The 19,826-nt window shown below is 45.9% G+C and overlaps 1 protein-coding gene across 1 annotated transcript in view; it reads right to left on the reverse strand.

The window, feature by feature from the left end:
* LOC147121531 (androglobin-like) overlaps positions 1-19,826 on the reverse strand; it is a 127,183-nt gene that overhangs the window by 75,086 nt on the left and 32,271 nt on the right. Inside the window, exon 5 of the mRNA XM_085977881.1 lies at positions 15,207-15,407. Within this exon, the coding sequence (XP_085834007.1) occupies positions 15,207-15,407 (201 nt within the window). The remainder of the gene's footprint in view (positions 1-15,206; positions 15,408-19,826) is intronic.

Here is a 19,826-nt window from a genome sequence, read left to right on the forward strand (position 1 = left end):
GGTTTATTAGTCCAGTCTGGACAGTTTATGGGGTAAGGCAGCCTTCGATCAGTTCTGAAGATATTGTTCAGAAAGTATGCTCCTCCCCCACCTTTCTCTGGCTCTTTAATCTAACCATTTTCCAACCTGTAGACATAATTTGCAATATACAAAAGTCATGCTGGAACTAGAGGTGGGGATGCTGAGGAACTCTCTCTTCAGGCTATAAATTAAGAAAATTAGTATTTCCAACCAGAATTACCAGTCATCTGACCTATTGCTGCAATCAAATGCCAACTATAATAATTCTACATAAAGAATAGGAACATTAGGAACAGAAGTAGGCCATAAGAACATAAGAAATAGGAGCAGGAGCAGGCCATTCAGCCCCTCGAGCCTGCTCCACCATTTAGTGAGATCATGGCTGATCCGATTTTGGCCTCAACTCCACTTTCCTGCCCGCTCCCCATAATCCTTGATTCCCCTATTGCTCAAAAATCTGTCTATCTCAGCCTTGAATATATTCAATGATGACTCCGCTTCCACAGCTCTCTGGGGCAAAGAATTCCAAAGATTCACGACCCTCAGAGAAGAAATTCCTCCTCATCTCCGTCTTAAATGGGCGACCCCTTATTCTGAGACTATGCCCCCTCGTTCTAGATTCCCTGATGAGGGAAACATCCTCTCAGCATCTACCCTGTCCAACCCTCTCAGAATCGTATATGTTTCAATAAGATCACCTCTCATTCTTCTAAACTCCAATGAGTATAGGCCCAACCTGCTCAACCTTTCCTCAAAAGACAACACTTCCATTCCAGGAATCAACCTAGTGAACCTTCTCTGAACTGCCTCCAAAGCAAGTATATCCCTCCTTAAATAAGGGGAGCAAAACTGTGCACAGTACTCTAGGTGTGGTCTCACCAGTGCCCTATACAGTTGTAGCAAGACTTCCCTACTTTTCTACTCTATCCCCCTTGAAATAAAGGCCAACATTCCATTTGCCTTCCAAATTACTTGCTGCAACTGCATGTTAACGTTTTGTGTTTCATGTACGAGGACACCCAAATCCCTCTGTACCACTGCATCTGTAGTCTCTCTCCATTTAAATAATATTTTTCTTTTCTATTCTTCCTACCAAAGTGGAAAACTTCACATTTTCCCACATTATACTCCATCTGCCAAATTCTTGCCCACTCACTTAACCTACCTATATCCCTTTGCAGACTCTTTGGGCTCGATTTTCATTGAGCCGTGGAGTCGGGCTTGGAGGCGTGCGGGGGTTTAAAATTGCAGAAACTGGCGGGCAGGCGGGACCCCCCCCCCGGCCTGGTTCCCGACTCCGAGCAATTTTATCTAAGGCGTGTCTGATGGTCCCGACTCCGTCCCGCATCCAACAGGCAAGGCTGGTCTTTAAGGGCCTTAATTACCACTAAATTACCTCTATAATCCTATTTTAACAGGCCCTTGCAACTTTAACCCTTTTCCCACGTAAAACACACCTGGTGGGAATCACGAATATGAAACCTGGCGGGAGCACTATTGGATTGCTGACTAGCATCTGCAGGTCAACATTAAAGAGATTTGGTCAGCCATCATTTGCAGGTGGCAGGACTTAGTGGTCTCAGGTCTGGGGCAACTTTTACAAGGCTTAACCACACCTGTGGAAGGTTGGAGCTTCACACCCATCTCCAGTGTGGCCTCCTGGGAAACCCCTCTTGCCACCTTCACTCAGCGCTTCCTCAACAGAGGCATATACCAGAAACATGGGAGCCATTTATTTCCTTCCCATCTGGGCATTAGAGGAGCTCGAGCACCAGCTGCAGAACCAGGAGCAACAGCAGCACCAGCAACAGCAGGAGCGTCAGGCTGCTGCTCACCCACCTGAGTCTGCACAGGCCAGCGCCTGGAAGCCCGTCGGCGCAGGAGATACCCCCCAAACAGGGTCTACAGACGCAGGGTCACCTATCTCAATATGTCTGAGCAGCAGTGCCAAAGGCGGCTCCAACTTTTGCAAGAGGTAGTGACTGACATCTGCGCAATGCTACAGCAAGACCTACTGCCCAGAGGACCAGGTGGACAAGCATTACCAGTGGCCGTCAAAGTCACCACCGCACTCAACTTTTTTGCCTCATGTTCATTCCAGGGATCAGCAGCAGATATCAGTGGCATCTCCCAGGCGGCCACACACACTTGCATCACACAGGTAACCAATGCTCTCTTTGCCATTGCGCACAATCACATCCATTTCACCAAGGATCGAGCAAGTGTCACAGCGCGAGCGGTTGGATTAGTTCATCTGGCAGGCTTTCCAAGGGTGCAGGGTATCGTTGACTGCACACATGTGGCCCTTAGGGCACCCCATCGCAATCCAGGTATTTTTGTCAACCGCAAGGGCTTTCACTCCCTCAACGTTCAGCTGGTGTGTGACCACAAGAAGTAGATTTTACATGTTTGTGCCATGTACCCTGGCAGTTGCCATGACTCCTTCATACTGCGCCAGTCTAGTGTGCCTCCGCTATTCAGTCCGTCAGACCAACTTAACGGATGGCTACTTGGAGACAAGGGCTATCCACTGAGGACGTGGCTAATGATGCCGTTGAGGAGGCCAGCATACGAAGCTGAGGAGCGCTACAACTCCAGCCACATTTCAGCAGATCCATTATCGAACAAACCATCGGTTTGTTGAAGATGCGCTTCAGATGCCTGGATAGATCCGGTGGAGCCCTGCAGTACTCAGCAGCCAGGATCTCCAGAATCGTCGTGGTTTGCTGTGCACTTCACAACATGGCACAGCGTCGTGGCTTGCAGATTCCTGAGGACCAAGTGGCTCCTCACATATCCTCCTCAGATGAGGAGGAGGGGGAGGAGGAGGTGGAGGAAGAGGAGGAGGAGGGGAAGGGCAAAAACGAACATCCTGCAGAGGCCCATCAACCAGCGGCAGCATTACGCGAGAACATTGCTGCCTGGGATGCAAGGAACGCACTCATCCTGGCCAGATTTGCTTAGCCTAGTCAATCAAACACTTTTGCCTTGCAGCTTCTTACCAGAGCATTGACAATGTCCAAGAACCAGAGAATTCCTAGCACTCTGACCACCATACTGACAGCTGCAAGTATTCCTAAGGCCTCACTGTGGAAGTCCCAATAGCGAAATGACAGACACCTCAACTGCAACATTTGCCATCAGAATTTTTATGCACAATTACGACGTGATGGCATTTTTACACTAAACACAAAATTCCACCCAAGTGACTACCCTTGTGACTACTTGTGCATTATCTTCCTCTTACGCGTGCTCCTACGTAGTGCTTCCTCAGCAGATGTGGAGGCCCCTTGCTCACTTTCCTGCTGCTCCTGTCTCGACACCTTTGGTGGGCGTCCTCTGGGGTTGCGAGCCTGTGAGGGCTCGTCAACAGTCTGCTGCTCCTGCGGCTGTGCAGGGGTTGAGACGTCTATCTCACTTGGGTGTGGACTCGGGTGGGGCTCTGACCAAGGGCTCTGCAGTGGCATGGAAGTGTGAGCGCTTGGAGAGGAACACCCACTTCCTTGAGGTCTGCCACCAACCTCCCTCTCATGGGTCAGGTCCCCCTCCGCGCCTGCAAGTGGCTGGAGAGCACCTTGCTGCACATCTGGGGGGCCATGGGGACCAGTATCTGCAATAGCAGTCCTACTCAGAAGGACTTCCATGAAGGTCTGGTTTCTCTGTTCAATAGATACCCATCGCTCCTCAAGAGATGTCATTCTATTCTGATCAATGACCATGTTTTGCATACCCTGGCAACTAAGCTCCTCCATGGCCATAGCCCTCCTCTCCTCTACCGTAGCCATCCTCTCCTGTACGGTAGCCAGCCTTACCACGGAGGTAGCAATCGTTTCCACGGAGGTAGCTATCCTTTCCGTGTTGATACGTTCATGCGCCAATGACTCCACAAAGGCTCTGCTCATGTTCGCTATGGACTCCTCCATTCACTCCACACTCGCAGCGACCCTAGAGACAAAACCTGCCAGAGACTCCTGCATCTGTGCCTGGAGTTCCATCACCTCTGATCTTATGGATGGACCCAGAGGCAGAGGGTCGACATGCTGCTGAGCCGAGCTGGCAGAGTCCTGCGCCCTCCAACTAGGACTCTCCACTGCTGTCCCTGTCTCCACAATCTGCTGATGCTCACTTGTGAGCTGTGATACACCAGGTGACAACACTACTCTATGTCCCGAAGGTCCCACCGAGGTGTGACTGTCTGCGCTGGTGCTGGGTGCGCTGAATTCTGCTGACGCTGCGCCCTCAGAGGTTGCAGCTTCCTCTGAGGAGTCTGGCTGCTCAGCCTCTTCTTCCTGGTTAGTGGGGACGGATGCTTGTGATGGTCCTGTGGGGGAGTAAAGGAAAGAGTCAGAGATGAGATGCAAAGGCTACATGCACATAGCTTTTTGCAGATGCTCATAAGTGCATCTGTTACAGCTTCACAATCATTATCAGCGACTCATGCAGTGTCAAAGAGAGAGATGGGAAACTTTTCTGTCACCAGCTTGCTGTGTGTTGCACCAGTCTGTCCGCCCCCCACGCGCGAATCATCCTCAATGCCCATGATTTCCAGGACGGCCTCCTCCCAGGGGGTCAGGTGGGCTATTGAGGGTGGCCCTCCTCCTGTCCTGGCTCGCTCTCTTTTGTTGTGAGCTCTCTTTTCCTGCAATGAGGGAGACAAGTGGCGGTTGAGTGAGAATGAAGGAGTGAGTGTAGAGATTGCTTAGCATAGATACTTAGAAGGAGACAAAGATGGAGTGAGGTTGCAAGACCAAGGGCCCTCCCTGTGTGTTGTCAGTTGTGTTCAAAGCATCAGAGTGATGGGGAGTGTGAGGGCTGCATGGTGGAATAGTTATGTGAATGTGAGCATAGAGAGAGAAGGAATGGGTAAGGGTGCATGGATATCAGTGTCAAGTGGGATGTGGAGGAAGAGGTTGCTAAAGCTGAGTGCTGATGAGGAAAGGCAATGGGGATCAGATTGAGGGTGATGGGAAATTCATACTCACTTTTCCAGTGCGCTGAAGGTCATGAAATCTTTTCCTGCACTGTATCCAGGTTCTGCGGGTGACTCCCAAGGAGTTGACCTCCTCAGCTTCCTGCATCCACACAACTTTGGTCTGAGTGGGAGGCCTCTTCCTTCCTGATGAAGGGAACAGGACCTCCCTGTTGGCCCCAGCCCCATCCACCAATGCCTGCGGTGCCGCCTCCTCAAAGCAAGGCGCTGCTCTTGCTCTCCCGCTTGTCATCTTTCCTGCAGGTCCCTCTGGCACCAAATGGAGGAAGCTTGGAAGCCTGCAGAAGAAGCAAGGCTTACTGTGGACCTTAAATGCAGCAGTAATGATAATGTCATCGGAGGGGACTTTCAGTCATGAAAAATCCCTTTGCAAAGGCTTCCCACACGCTGGAAATCAATTGGCCAATTGAGTTAAAATTGCATCAATCTCCCACATCCATTTAGGTTCATGTGGGAAACATGAAATTTGGATAACACAACAACAGCCTGCACCCGAGGTAACATCGAGCCCTTTATGTCCTCCTCACAACTTGCTTTCCCACCTATATTTGTATCGTCCGCAAATGTGGCTACAATACACTCGCTTCCTTCATCCAAGTTATTAATATAGGTTGAAAATAGTTGCGGCCCCAGCACTGATCCCTGTGGCACCTCACTAGTTACAGATTGCCATCCTGAAAATGACCCATTTATCCTGACTCTCTGTTTTCTGTTAGTCAATCCTCTATCCAATCTAATATATTACCCCCAACACCATGAGCTCTTATCTTATGCAGTAACCTTTTATGTGGCACCTTGTCGAATGCCTTTTGGAAATCCAAATACACTACATCTACTGGTTCCCCTTTATCCACCCTGCTCGTTACCTCCTCAAAGAACTCTAATAGATTTGTCAAACATGATTTCCCTTTCATAAAACCATGTTGACTCTGTTCGATTGTATTATGATTTTCTAAATACCCTGCTACTACTTCCTTAATAATGGATTCGAGCATTTTGCCAATGACAGATGTTAGGCTAACTGGCCTATAGTTTCCTGCTTTCTGTCTCCCTCCTTTTTTGAATAAGGGTGTTACATTTGCAGTTTTCCAATCTGCAGGGGCTTTTCCAGAGTCAAGGGAATTTTGGAAGATTACAACCAATGCATCCACTATCTCTGTAGCCACTTCTTTTAAGACCCTAGGATGCAGGCCATCAGGTCCAGGGGACTTGTCAGCCTTTAGACCCATAAGTTTGCCTAGCACTTTTTCTCTAGTGATGGTTTTAAGTTCCTCCCTCCCTTTTTCCCCTTGATTTTCTACTATTACTGGGATATTTTTAGTGTGAAGACAGATACAAAATATTTGTTCAATGCCGCTGCCATTTCCTTGTTTCCCATTATTATTTCCCGAGTCTCATCCTCTAAGGGACCAACATTTATTTTAGCTGCTCTCTTCCTTTTTATATACTTGTAGAAGCTCTTACTGTCAGTTTTTATATTTCTTGCTAGTTTACTCTCATAAGCTATTTTCTCCCTCTTTATTTTTTAGTCATCCTTTGCTGGTTTCTAAAATTTTCCCAATCTTCTGGCCTATCACTAATCTTTGCAACATTGTATGCCTTTTCTTTCAATTTGATACCATCCTTAACTTCCTTGGTTAGCCATGGCTGGTTCAGCCTTCTCTTTGAGTCTTTCTTTCTCACTGAAATATATCTTTGTTGAGAGTCATGAAATATCTCTTTAAATGTCTGCCACTGCTTTTCTACCATCTACCCTTCTAATCTATTTTCCCAGTCCACGTTAGCCAACTCTCTCCTCATACCTTTGTAATTGCCTTTATTTAAGTTTAATGCTCTAGTTTTAGAGTCAAGTTTCTCACCTTCAAACTGAATGTGGAATTCTATCATGTTATGATCGCTCTTCCCTAGCGGATCCTTTACCATGAGATCTTTAATGAATCCTGTTTCATTACACATTACCAGATCTAAAATAGTCTGTTCCCTGGTTGGTTCCACAACGTATTGTTCCAAGAAACTGTCCCGAATACACTCCATGAACTCGTCCTCAAGACTGCTTTTGCCAATTTGATATGTCCAGTCTATATGAAGATTAAAATCGCCCATGATTATTGCAGTACCTTTCTTACAAGCCCCCATTATTTCTTGATTTATACTCTGTCCTATAGTGTAGCCACTGTTAGGGGGCCTATAGACTACTCCCGCCAGTGCCTTCTTTCCCTTACTATTTCTTACCTTCACCCAAATTGATTCTACATCTGGAACTTCCAAGCCAAGATCATTTCTCACTATTGTACTGATCTCATCCTTTATTAACAGAGCTACCCCACCTCCTTTTCCTTTCTATCTAACCTTCCGAAATGTCAAATACCCCCGAATATTCAGTTCCCAGCCTTGGTCACCTTGCAACCACGTCTCTGTGATGGCTATTAGATCATACCCATGTATTTCTATTTGTGCCGTCAATTCATCTATCTTGTTACGAATGCTGTGTGCATTCAGATAAAGAGCCTTTAATTTTGTCTTTTTATCATTTTTCCCTACTCTGACCTTGTTTGCTGGTGCACTCCTATGTTTGTATGCTCTGTCCCTTCCTGTCATGCTCTGGTTTTCATTGCCCATATCACTACCCTGCACTATAGCCCTGTCCTTTCTCTTTAACTTTCTAAATTTCCCCTCGCTTGAACCCTCCCCCCCACTATTTAGTTTAAAGCCCTATCTACAGCCCTAGTTATTCAATTCACCAGGACACTGGTCCCAGCATGGTTCAAGTGAAGGCCATCCCAATAGAACAGCTCCCTCTTTCCCCAGTACTGGTGCCAGTGCCCCATGAATCAAAACCCTTACCCAACAAAAATCTATCAATATCAGTCTTGAAAGGTCCAATTGTCCCCAGCATCCACACCAATCCTTGAGCCACGCATTCAACTCTCTGATCTTATTGACCCTATGCCAATTTGCACGTGGCTCAGGTCGTAATCCAGAGATTATTACCTTTGTGGTTCTGCTTTTTAATTTAGACCCTAGCTGCTCATACTCCCTCAGCAGAACCTCTTTCTTAGTCTTACCTATGTCGTTAGTTCTTACGTGAACCACGGCAACTGGATCCTTCCCCTCCCACTCCAAGTTCCTCTCCAGCCCCGAGGAGACGTCCTTAACCCTAGCACCGGGCAGGCAACAGAGTCTTCGGGACTCACGCTCTTGGCTGCAGAGAACAGTATCTGTGTAGGCCATTCAGCCCCTTGAGTCTGCTCTGCCATTGAATGAGATCATGGCTGATCTGTACCTTAACTCCATTTACCCACCTTTGCTCCATATCCCTTGATACCCTTACCCAACAAAAATCTATCAATATCAGTCTTGAATGGTCCAATTGTCCCCAGCATCCACAGCCTTTTGGAGGAAGAGAATTCCAGATTTCTAGTACAATTTGTGTGAAAAGGGCTTCCTGATTTTGCTTCTGAATGGCCGAACTCTAATTTTATGATTATGGCCCTCGTTCTGGATTCCCCCACTAGAGAAAATGGTTTCTCTCCATCTACCCTATCTAATCCTTTTAACATATTAAACACCTCAATCAGATCACTCCTCAATCTTCTATTCTCAAACGAATAACGATAATGATGGCTAGAATGCACCTGGGCCTTAGACAGACAATGCTTCATATAAAACAAACCAGTTCTGCTGAATGAATAAAAAATGAAAATGCTTTGCACATTCATCCACGGTCTTATGTTCATTAATAAACACATATTATGAACACAGCTAGCTTTTGCTAGACACTTATATTGAGCACATGTGGACTAGGTACAGTATCTGTAGAGGCATCCATCTTGACTGCTGCCTTGTGGGTAGCCTAGTGCCTCATGGGTAATGTAGTCTTAATATACATACAGCTGGGTAGTGTAGTCTTAATACAGCTCTACGGCTCCACCTAGTGTCCACTATAGAATGACATGTTATTGATCATTACACACGGGATGTAAGCATCGGTGTCAAGGCCAGCATTTATTGCCTATCCCTAAGTGTCCTTGAGAAGGTGGTGGTGAGCCGCCTTCTTGAACCGCTGCAATCCGTGTGGTGAAGGTATTCCTACAGTACTGTTAGGGAGGGAGTTCCAGGATTTTGACCCAGCAATGATGAAGGAACGGTGATATATTTCCAAGTCAGGATGGTGAGTGACTTGGAGGGGAACTTGGAAGTGGTGGTGTTCCCATGAGCCTGCTGCCCTTGACCTTCTAGATAGTAGAGTCGCGGGTTTGGGAGGTGCTGTCAAAGAAGCCTTGGCGAGTTGCTGCAGTGTATCTTGTAGATGGTACACACTGCAGCCACGGTACGCCGGTGGTGGATGGAGTGAATGTTTAAGGTGGTGGATGGGGTACCAATGAAGAGAGCTGCTCTGTTCGGGATGGTGTCGAGGTTGAGTGTTGTTGGAGCTGCACTCATCCAGGCAAGTGGAGAGTATTCCATCACATTCCTTACTTGAGCCTTGTAGGTGGTGAAAGGCTTTGAGGAGTCAACAGGTGAGACACCCGCCCCAGAATACCCAGCCTCTGGCCCGCTCTTGTAACCACAGTATTTATGTGGCTGATCCAGTTAACTTTCTGGTTAATGATGACACCCAGGATGTTGATGGTGGGGGATTCGACGATGGTAACGCCGTTGAATGTCAAGGGGCAGTGGTTAGACTCTCGCTTGTTGGAGATGGTCTTTGCCTGGCACTTGTGTGGTGTGAATGTTACTTGCCACTTATAAGCCCAAGCCTGGATGTTGTCCAGGTCTTGCTATATGCGGGCATAGACTGCTTCATTATCTGAGGAATTGCGAATGGAACTGAACACTGTGCAATTCATCTTGCTTCATTCCTCTGCTTGCATTTAGCTTCCATGGTGACTCTTATCACTGTTATCCAGAGACACTGGCATGCAGAGTACCATTACAGAGTTTCACCAATAAAATAGCCATTTAATAAGGATTCATCTGAAAACTTTGTGTCATGCCTGTGCAATAGCACAAACCATATTAATAAGTCAAGCAGGAAACAGGATAGCCAAAGTAAATGGGGTCATGCAGATTCCTTAATCATGATTCATGCTGCTCTGTTTATTTGATTTTCGGTGAGGCTGATGGATGAGGAATGACACAGCCACACTCCCAGCTGATTGGCAGTGTTTATTCTAAATGCCAAAAGGAGCTCTAGCTTACAACAAACACCCAAAGCTGTGGATTGAATCTGGTTTCAAGCAGTAGTTTGACCTGGATTCCAAAATAGAATAGCTTAAATATTTTCTGCTGAAATTCAATCATTTATATAATTTTGGATTCAATTATATTTAAAGATCTATTATATTATTGTAAACACTACCTATGGATTTATCCATATTATTAATTGTGTCTACACCTATATGTTACATTTGTAATTGCCTGTGGCGCCTGTAGGTGGCACTGCAACAGGGTTTTTTTCCCCAACTTTATTTTTAAATTCATTCTGGGGATGTATGTCACTTTGAGGTGGTGGTGGGGCCTTCTCCTTGAACCGCTGGCAGACGAATACAACTGAGTGGCTTTCTAGGCCATTTCTGAAGGAAGTTAAGAGTCAACCATGTTGGGATGGGACTGGAGTCATGTATTGGCCTGACTGGGTTAGGTCTGAAGTATTCATTCCCTGAAGGACATTAGTGAGCCAGTTGGGTTTTTATGACAATCTGACAGCTTCATGGTCACTTTTTATTTCCAGATTATTAAAAACTGAATTCAAATGCTCAAACTGCCATGGTGGGATTTTAACTCGGGTTCTCTGAATTACAAGTCCAGTAATATAACCACTACACTACCGTATCCCATATAGTACATGAGTGCACTTCTGTTTTGCCTGTCATTAAGCCTCTGTGACTGCAATTCTCCTATTAAAAATAACTGGGTTTGAGTCTGCATGCAGTTGCAAGCTTGAGCCACCGAGTGACGATGTGGAGCAAGGTTTGGAAAGCTCCAGTGCAATGCTGTTTTTATCTTTTTTCTTCTGACTCCAATGCTCCAACGAACTGTACTTTTCCGCTTTCCAAGCTGCTCTAACATTTTCTAGTTAACCATAACTAATAATAGCACGCCCTGATGCAACTATCTCCGGCCTCTAACCCTACTTCAACTGAGCATTGCACTCGGTCTTGACTTGTCTTGTGCAACATCCCGGTGTCCTGGCTAATATTTATCCCTCAATCAGCATCACGAAAAACAGATTAACTGCTCATTATCACATTACTGCTTGTGGGAGCTTGCTGTGTGCAAATTGGCTGCTGCGTTTCCCACATTACAACCGTGACTTCACTTCAAAAGTATTTAACTGGCTGTAAAGTGCTTTGGGACATCCTGAGGTCACAAAAAGCGCTATATAAATGCAAGTTCTTTCTTTTTGTTGTAGTAATAATAATTTAAAAATCTAGTCTCAGCTCAGGTTGGGTGCAACAGCGCTGAAGCCATTCCCATAATGATGGCTCAAATTGAAATCCAAACAACCAAGTGATTACACCCACTTGCGCAAGGTTGCTTGTACCAGAAGAAGCAACGGTGAGCGCGCTCAGTTGCATGTTAGCCAGTTGCTACACTTACAGCCGCTAATCTGCAATCAGCTTCACATATTTCTCCACCTATTCTCTGCGTCCAAACAAGGTTTTATAAACTTTTCAGAAATTTTTACTTCTCCTGAACAGGAATGTACAGAAATAAATCTAAGAAAGCACAGTCTTGCATTAATCTATTTCACTGTAATGGTTATCAAATGGTGCTACTGTTGGGGTCGATAGAAATCAACAGGCTGAGACTTTTGTTTAAGCAAAGGCAAAACGTGTCTTACTTTAATCACTCTCCGAGGTCTGAAGGGCTCAGCCCCATGCAGGGGCTATGACGTCATCACGCAACCGACGTCATCACACTACTGACGCTCTTAAAGGGACCCTGCACCGATAACCCAACCCAGAACGTACATATCACAACATTGCTATACATAGTGAATTGTGTTTAGGTACATATAACAGCATTGGTTATACATTGTGTTATTGTCCCTATGTGGTCTCCGCCACATACGTCCCCCCAGAATTCACTAGCACTGGCAATGTCAGTCGTTGGGGGGGCCGGATCACACGGCCGGAACGGCTCCTCAATTCTGGGGCGGGGATCGGGGGGTTCGTCGGAGGGACCTCAGGCGCTCGGTGGTGGACTGAGGGTGCGGAAACCGAAGGTCGGCCACGCCTCAGGGGCTGTGCCAACTTAACGGGTCGGTCCAGATCCAGGTGGGCCGGCTTAAGACGGTCCACGGAAATGCAGTCCGGATTACCGCCGACATCCACTACGAAGGTCTTGTCCCCGGTTTCCAGGACGCGGAATGGTCCATCGTAGGGTGGCTGAAGAGGTCCCCGGTGGGCTTCGTGGCGGACGAAAACGTACTCCACCTCACGAAGGTCAAGCGGAACGTGGGACTGCAGGAGGCCGTGCTGCGACGTGGGCAGCGGCGTGAAAACCTTGGTGTTGTCCAGAAGGTCGGACTGCTGACGGGCTGTGGACCAAGGTTCCGTTGTGTTGGGGACGAAATCCCTGGGAACCCGCAGCGGCTGTCCGTAGATGAGCTCGGCAGACGAGGACTGGAGGTCCTCCTTGGGAGCGGTCCTGAGTCCCAGCATGACCCACGAGAGTCTGTCGATCCAGCTGTCGTCCTGGAGGCTGGCCCGGAGCGCGGCCTTCATGGAGCGATGAAACCGTTCGCACAGCCCGTTAGCCTGAGGGTGGTATACTGTGGACAAAGTCCCAGGTGAACCGCTGCCCACCAAAACAAAGCGCCACGTTCCGTTTCCCGAAGGTGCGGATGGAACTGCCGTTGGCGGCTTCGAGGACGGGGCCGTGGTTCCCGCCTTGAATGTCTATGGTTGACGCGGGCAGGACGCTCACCTGGGCGCCCGTGTCGCAAAGGAAACGACGTCCGGAGTCGGTGTCTGTAATAAACAACAAACTGCCTGAACGGCCGACAGCCATAGCAGCTGACGAGTGGTCTTTAGTGTTTCGACGCGGGAAAACTGCACGGGGGCCGGCACTTCCTGCCTTTGGGGCTGAACTGCACATGGTAGAAGCAGAAGCTTGAGGGTTGCCGCCGTTGGGCTGTATCAGTGGGGGCAGGGCTTCGCGTGGCCGGCGGAGAAAAATTTGTCGGCCTCCTTGGCCAGGTCGCGGAAATCGGTAGTGGAAGAGTTGGCTAAAGCCGACCGTACCTGACCTGGCAGCTGTTGAAGGAACAGTTCCTTGAAGAGGAAGCACGGTGTGCGTGTGCCCAGGAGGGCCAGCATGTGGTCCATCAGCTCCGAGGGCTTGGAGTCGCCAAGCCCGGGTAGAGAGAGAAGCCGGCGTGCGCGTTCGGCTTCGGTGAGTCCGAAAGTTTGTAAGAGGTGCGCTTTCAGCGTTTCATATTTGTTGAGCTCCGGGGGGTTTTCGAGCAGCTTCACGATTCTGGCCGCGGTGGAGCTGCCGAGAGCAGAGACGAGTAGTACCTCGTGTCGTCCGCGATGATGTCCCGGATTGCAAATTGAGCCTCGGCCTGGGCGAACCAAGCGGCAGCCTGTTGTTCCCAAAACTCGGGTAATTTGATGGAAACGGCGTTCGTCGCCATTTCAGATGAGGTCTTTGGAATCGTTCAAAAGAGCAGTGGGGTCACCAATGTTGGGGTCGATAGAAATCAACAGGCTGAGACTTTTGTTTAAGCAAAGGCAAAACGTGTCTTACTTTAATCACTCTCCACGAGGTCTGAAGGGCTCAGCCCCACGCAGGGGCTATGACGTCATCACGCAACCGACGTCATGATGTCATCACGCTACTGACGCTCTTAAAGGGACCCTGCACCGATAACCCAACCCAGAACGTACATATCACAACATTGCTATACATAGTGAATTGTGTTTAGGTACATATAACAGCATTGGCTATACATTGTGTTATTGTCCCTATGTGGTCTCCGCCACACTACCATTCAAACTATTTGACTATTAAAATTGTGCCCATTTCATATCAAAAAAATATACATAGAGTTTCTTCCTTGACCCTGCTGACCACTAGGTTCTCTATCTCTCTACTGACTACAACAACAACTTGCATTTATATAGCACCTTTAATGTAGTAAAACATCCCAAGGTGCTTCACAGGAGCATAATCAGACAAAATTTGACTCCGAGCCACATAAGGAGATATTAGGACAGGTGACCAAAAGCTTAATCAAAGAGGTAGGTTTTAACGAGTATCTTATAGGAGGAGAGGGAGGTAGAGCTTAGGGCCCAGACAGCTGCAGACATGGCCGCCAATGATGTGGTGATTAAAATCGGGGTTGCACAAGAGGGCAAAATTGAAGGAATACAGAGTTCTCGGAGGGTTGTAGGGCTGGGGGAGGTTACAGAGATAGGGAGGGGTGAGGCCATAGAGGGATTGGAACATGAAGATGAGAATTTTAAAGACTAAGGGTGTTCTTATTCAGGCATCAACTGCTAAGACCCATATATAGCATCAGATATTAGTGTCTTCAACTGCTTCAAAACAAACTCAGTTTTATATAGAACAGAGCATGTTTAGTAATAAGCAAGAAGTGGAAAACACCAGGCAATATGTTTAATAATAAAGGGAATCAGGTCAGCAACACAACAGCACCAAGCCTTTCGTCCCCCTCTCTTTTTTTAAGAACCTACCATGGCTCACCTTATATACTCAACTTTTCCTTCCTGTGCCCCTGGGGTGGGAGAAGCCACAATTCCACCTTCGCACAGCCAAATCGCTCAAGGATCATTACATTATGTACTTTTAACGTAGCACACATTAAGGTACTCTTTTTCAAATAAAAGAGCTTTTATCGTACAATGTTACCAAATATTGCATGTGTATCATTACCATTATCTATTAATTGGTCCTTAATTTGCACTAATTTGGTAATATTGCAAGACCGTAAAATATTATTAAAGGCAATGATGATGCATTAATCTGGCACTTTATTCCATAGTTAAATCTAAGTTCTTAAATGTACTGCTCCACTCCTACTCAACTCTTAATTGAATTACAAAATAAATGTGTGAATTACCAAGCTAGCTTTACAATTACAAGCTCGAAGGCTTATTGTAACTTTTTTTAATCAAAAAGGCAGTTCCAAGTTCACTGATAATTCAGACTAAACTCTTACCATCCAGTACAGCCTCACGACATACTTTCCATAACTGTTATAGAGAGGTTGGTGTCCCTTCGTGGCCTTACAAAGGGCATATATGTGCTCCCAGGGCTTCCAAGGGGGTCCTGTTGCCTCCAGCAAGCTCTTTTCATTTAAATTAGTGTTCTGGCAGGTGATCCAGAGCATAATGATTTCACTGATAATCCATCGCATCAACTGGTAATGTTAAAACAGAACAAATCACTGCAACGCTTTAAAATAGCAGGGACATTCTGGGGAGATCTGTACTCCCCTCTGCTAATTCAATCCATTGCTTTATTTGCCTTTTTAAATTGAATTAAGCACTGTGTTCACAGTATCATAGATCTAGAAGAGGAGTTATTTTCTCTGTGTATTAGAGTAGTGCACACACTAGTATATGATACGGTGCAATCTTTCTCTGCATTCGCATTAATGGAGTGGCTACCAACTTTTTCCCAGACACTGTAAACTGCTTCTGGGAGTACAGAGGTGTAACAAATATTAACACGCTCCCCCTGGCTTCAAAGTGTCTTCGCTTGCTAAGGCCTTATTAAAGAGCAATTGAAGAGTTTCTCCCTCAAATTCCTGAGGTTTGACTTATTGCAAAAGTCATTAATGATTTAAGTGCATTGCAACAGCGAAAGGTAAGGTGAAAGAGACTAAAGTAGCATGTGGGGCTGTGGGGAGACTGAGGCATAGGCTGTCCCAAAAGAAAGAAAGATTTGCATTTATATAGTGCCTTTCACGACCCCAGGTGGTCAGGACGTCCCAAAGCGCTTCACAGCCAATGAAGTACTTTTGAATTGTAGTCACTGTTGTAATGTAGGAAATGTTGCAATGTCCTACTGTGCCTCTTGATGCTTGTTGCGTACATGTCAGCTGACTGTCAGATGTCTCACGGCTTTATGTGCCTGTCAGCCTTTGTGGATACAAATCTGGTTTGTATTGCCTCCTGCACCATGAGCTAACACTCATCGCAGAATGGCCCCGAAAGCTCTTCACGTGCATTTGCTGAGTTTCTCACTTGTGCAAAGTTCCAATCGTTCGTGCGAGTGCACGAAGATCCATCAGCTTATCGGTCTATCACCTGTTCAATGACTATTGCTCTCTTTGAGGAGACCCGAGTTCACACACCTGCCACTTGTTCCATTGACCTCCTCTGTCTCACATTAATGTAGTGTGTTAAACCTGGGATCAGTCTAGGTTCACCATTTTGGGATGGTAGATCCAGTTTCAGTAGCGCCACCCTGTTCATGCAACTGGGGTTGCTCCATTTTTATATTGGCTTGGATTTTGCGGGGCCGATGACGGCATAAGCCCTCAGAATGGCCCCGCACGTTCCGGGTTGCCGCAGGTGTTGTGCATGCACGAAAACCCGGAACTTGCGATTTGTCAAGGTTCACCTTTACAGATCGTCCACATGTGCCCCAAATGCCCACGAAAGCCTTACACCTGTGAAAAGCAGGCGTAGGGCCTGCTTTTACCAGCGAAAGGGTTCAAATAAATGTTAAATTAAAATTTTAAAAATGATTAAAACATACAAAAATATTTAAAATTAGTTCATGTAAATTTTGGCCTGGATTAAAATGTTTAAAACTATTTTTCAAAAAAATTAATTTTTATTTTAAACATATGAGAGATCCCCAAATAAATAAATAATTAACAATTTTAATAAAAATAAATATACCCATGATCAAAATTAATTAAAGGGACTTTTAATTAATTTTGGTCATGGGTATATTTATTTTTATTAAAATTGTGTTAATTATTTATTTATTTGGGGATTTCTCATATGTTAATAGGGATTCCGTTCGTAAATGGAATCCCCCTTTCTAATGGGTTGACCAGGCCCACGTTATTCCAGGGATGTTTCCAAACCTGGGATCCGTGGGCCTTTACGCAGGCATACGCCCGGAGGCCCAGGGCCCGAAGACTCCGAAGCCCGGGAGCCAGCAGGTACTTTCGGATTTTTTTTTCCCCCGGGTCAGCAAATTTCGGCCCATTGTCACACTGGAAGCAGAGATGGGTATGATCAGTGCTGCCAAGCTCAGAATCCATTCCAGATTGAGACTTTTGCCTACAGCTGATGCTGTCCATTTAAATAAAAACAAGTCAGGACTTTCCAGATAAATTTAGACTTGCTCCTATAACCTGTCTGGAATACGATATAAGCTTGTAGCAGGGTATGTGTCAATCATATTGGCAGGGCATCAAATTCTACACAGACTGAGAAATCTGTCACTACATGAGTACAGGCAGAAGTACTGAAAAATTAACTCGTCTGGAAAATGAGATGTCTGGTGTGGGCCTGAGATTTCTGGTTTTATTAGAGCATTAGACAAACTATGTATTTGTTTTTGGCTTGGATATTTAGTATCTTATGTGTTATGATAACTCCGATTGCTGTGTAGTTTGATTTGACAGTGTACTTTAAATTGTAAAATTTAGATAAACACATTTAATGAAAAAAAGGGAAAGGGTTGACAGCTGTTATCTAATCTCAGGATGCAGTTGTACCACTCGAGCATCATCATTGGACACTTAATTTCACCTGAACTCCCGAGTCTGTTGCCAGCCTTTTAAGTGCATACATCCCAACTGTCAGCTGACAGTCAGACCTCCTGCAGCGTTATCTTCTTGTCACTGTTTGTGAATAAAAATCCACATTTGTATTGCCTCTTGCACCCTGGGCGAAGATTCAGCCCAGAATGCCCCCTAAACTGTTTGTGTACACATGCGGAGTTTCACGCATGCACAAAGTTCCAGATACTCGTGAGTGTGAGGAGATCCCACGACTGTGGTTTGAAGCAGATAGCACTGACACTGGGAGGCTTGATGCATACATGAGGGAGAAGGGAAAAGAGGGATGTGGAGGCAGGGTGGGACAAGGTAATTGCAGTGGGAGGAGGCTCGTGTGGAGTTCAAACACCGGAATAGACCAGTTGGGCCGAATGTCCTATTTCTGTGCTGGAGAGTCTATGTAATTCTACCCAGCGACTGTGTTATCACATGGGGTGCCCATGCTGGCGCAGCCTGACATTTAGCAATGAGTAAGCCATCAACTGTATAAACTCGTGTGTCAGCTGTGGCTCAGTGGTAACATTCTCGCCTCTGTGGGTTCCACTCCATATACTTGAGCACATAATCTAGGCTAGCACTCCAGTGCAGTACTGAGGGACTGCTGTACTGTTGGAGGTGCCATCTTTCAGATGAAAAGTTAAACTGAGGTCCCGTCTGCCCTCTCAGGTCGACTTAAAATATCCCATGGCACTATTCAAAGAGATGGGGAGTTATGCCTGGTGTCCTGGCCAACTTTTATTCCTCAACCAACATCACTAAAACAGATTATCTGGCCATTATGTCATTGCTGTTCGTGGGAGCTTGCTGTGCACAAATTGGCTGCTGTGTTTCCTACATTACAACAGTGACTATGCTTTAAAAAGTACTTCATTGGCTGTAAAGTACTTTGGAAGATCCCGAGGTCGTGAAAGGTGCTATATAAATGCAAGTTATTTCTTTTTCATGATGAATGCATATTTTCTTGTTTGCATAGTCTAAGAACAATTTGAGTTTGCGATAAAAAAATGTTTGAATGTTCTGACGAAAGGTCATCGCCCTGAAACATTAACACTGTTTCTCTCTCCACAGATGCTGCCTGAGATGCTGCCTGACCTGCTGAGTATTTCCAGCATTTTCTCTTTTTATTTCAGATTTCCAGCAGCTGCAGTATTTTGCTGAAAGCTGGTTCAGATTTTAAGAAAGATATCCGGTTGGCTTACTGCTTAGAAAAGATGATCTAAAACATGCTCAGGATCTATATAAATTGCTGACAGTCAGGCGAGCTGAGATTGAGAGACTGCAGGGCTACAAAAGGATGCTGTCAGTGGGAGTGAGCACAAGGAGCACAGTGCATTGATTATTTATCCACTTAGTCCCTATACCCTACCCTTTACCATTTGTCTTTTTCATAAGATACTAAATACACTTCCCTTTTAAAAGTTATTATGGATTCTGATTCCACCATTGTTTATGGTAGGGCATTCCATGTCCTAACAACCTGTGTGTAAAAAAATAATTCTCTTAACCACTCCCTTTGTTCTTTTGGAGTTGATCTTAAATTTATGCCTTCTAGTTAATGACTGACCGGCAAATAGTTTTTTTCCCCAATTTAACTTATTAAACCTCTCTTAATTTTGAACAGGTCCATCAGATCTCCTCTTAACCTTCCCCATACCACTGAAAAGAACCTCGTTCTTTAGTCTCTCCTCATAACGAGAGCCTCTCACCCTGGCATGATCTTAGTGAATCTCTTCCAGCTAATCTCCTTCATCAGTTTGAAGCCGAGTACTGAGCTAATGGGAGCTGTACTTGATTCAGGATGACAGCCCATGTGTATTTTACTCCCCTGCAGGTTGCACAGCTTGCTTGTATAAGGCATTTACGAGGCTGTTAGATCCACATTCAAATTTAAACCAAAAATTACTGCAGTACCTCATTCTAAACAACCAGTACTAATTACTGTTGAACATTTGATGAACATCAATGCTCTATATATACAGCCAGTATGAACATGGCAAGCGGCATGTATTAAAGATATATTAAAGTCCTTTGTGA

This window comes from Somniosus microcephalus, chromosome 3 (assembly GCF_052327205.1).
Source record: "Somniosus microcephalus isolate GS21.2 chromosome 3, FLI_Smic_1.0, whole genome shotgun sequence".
NCBI classification, from domain to species: Eukaryota; Metazoa; Chordata; class Chondrichthyes; order Squaliformes; family Somniosidae; genus Somniosus; species Somniosus microcephalus.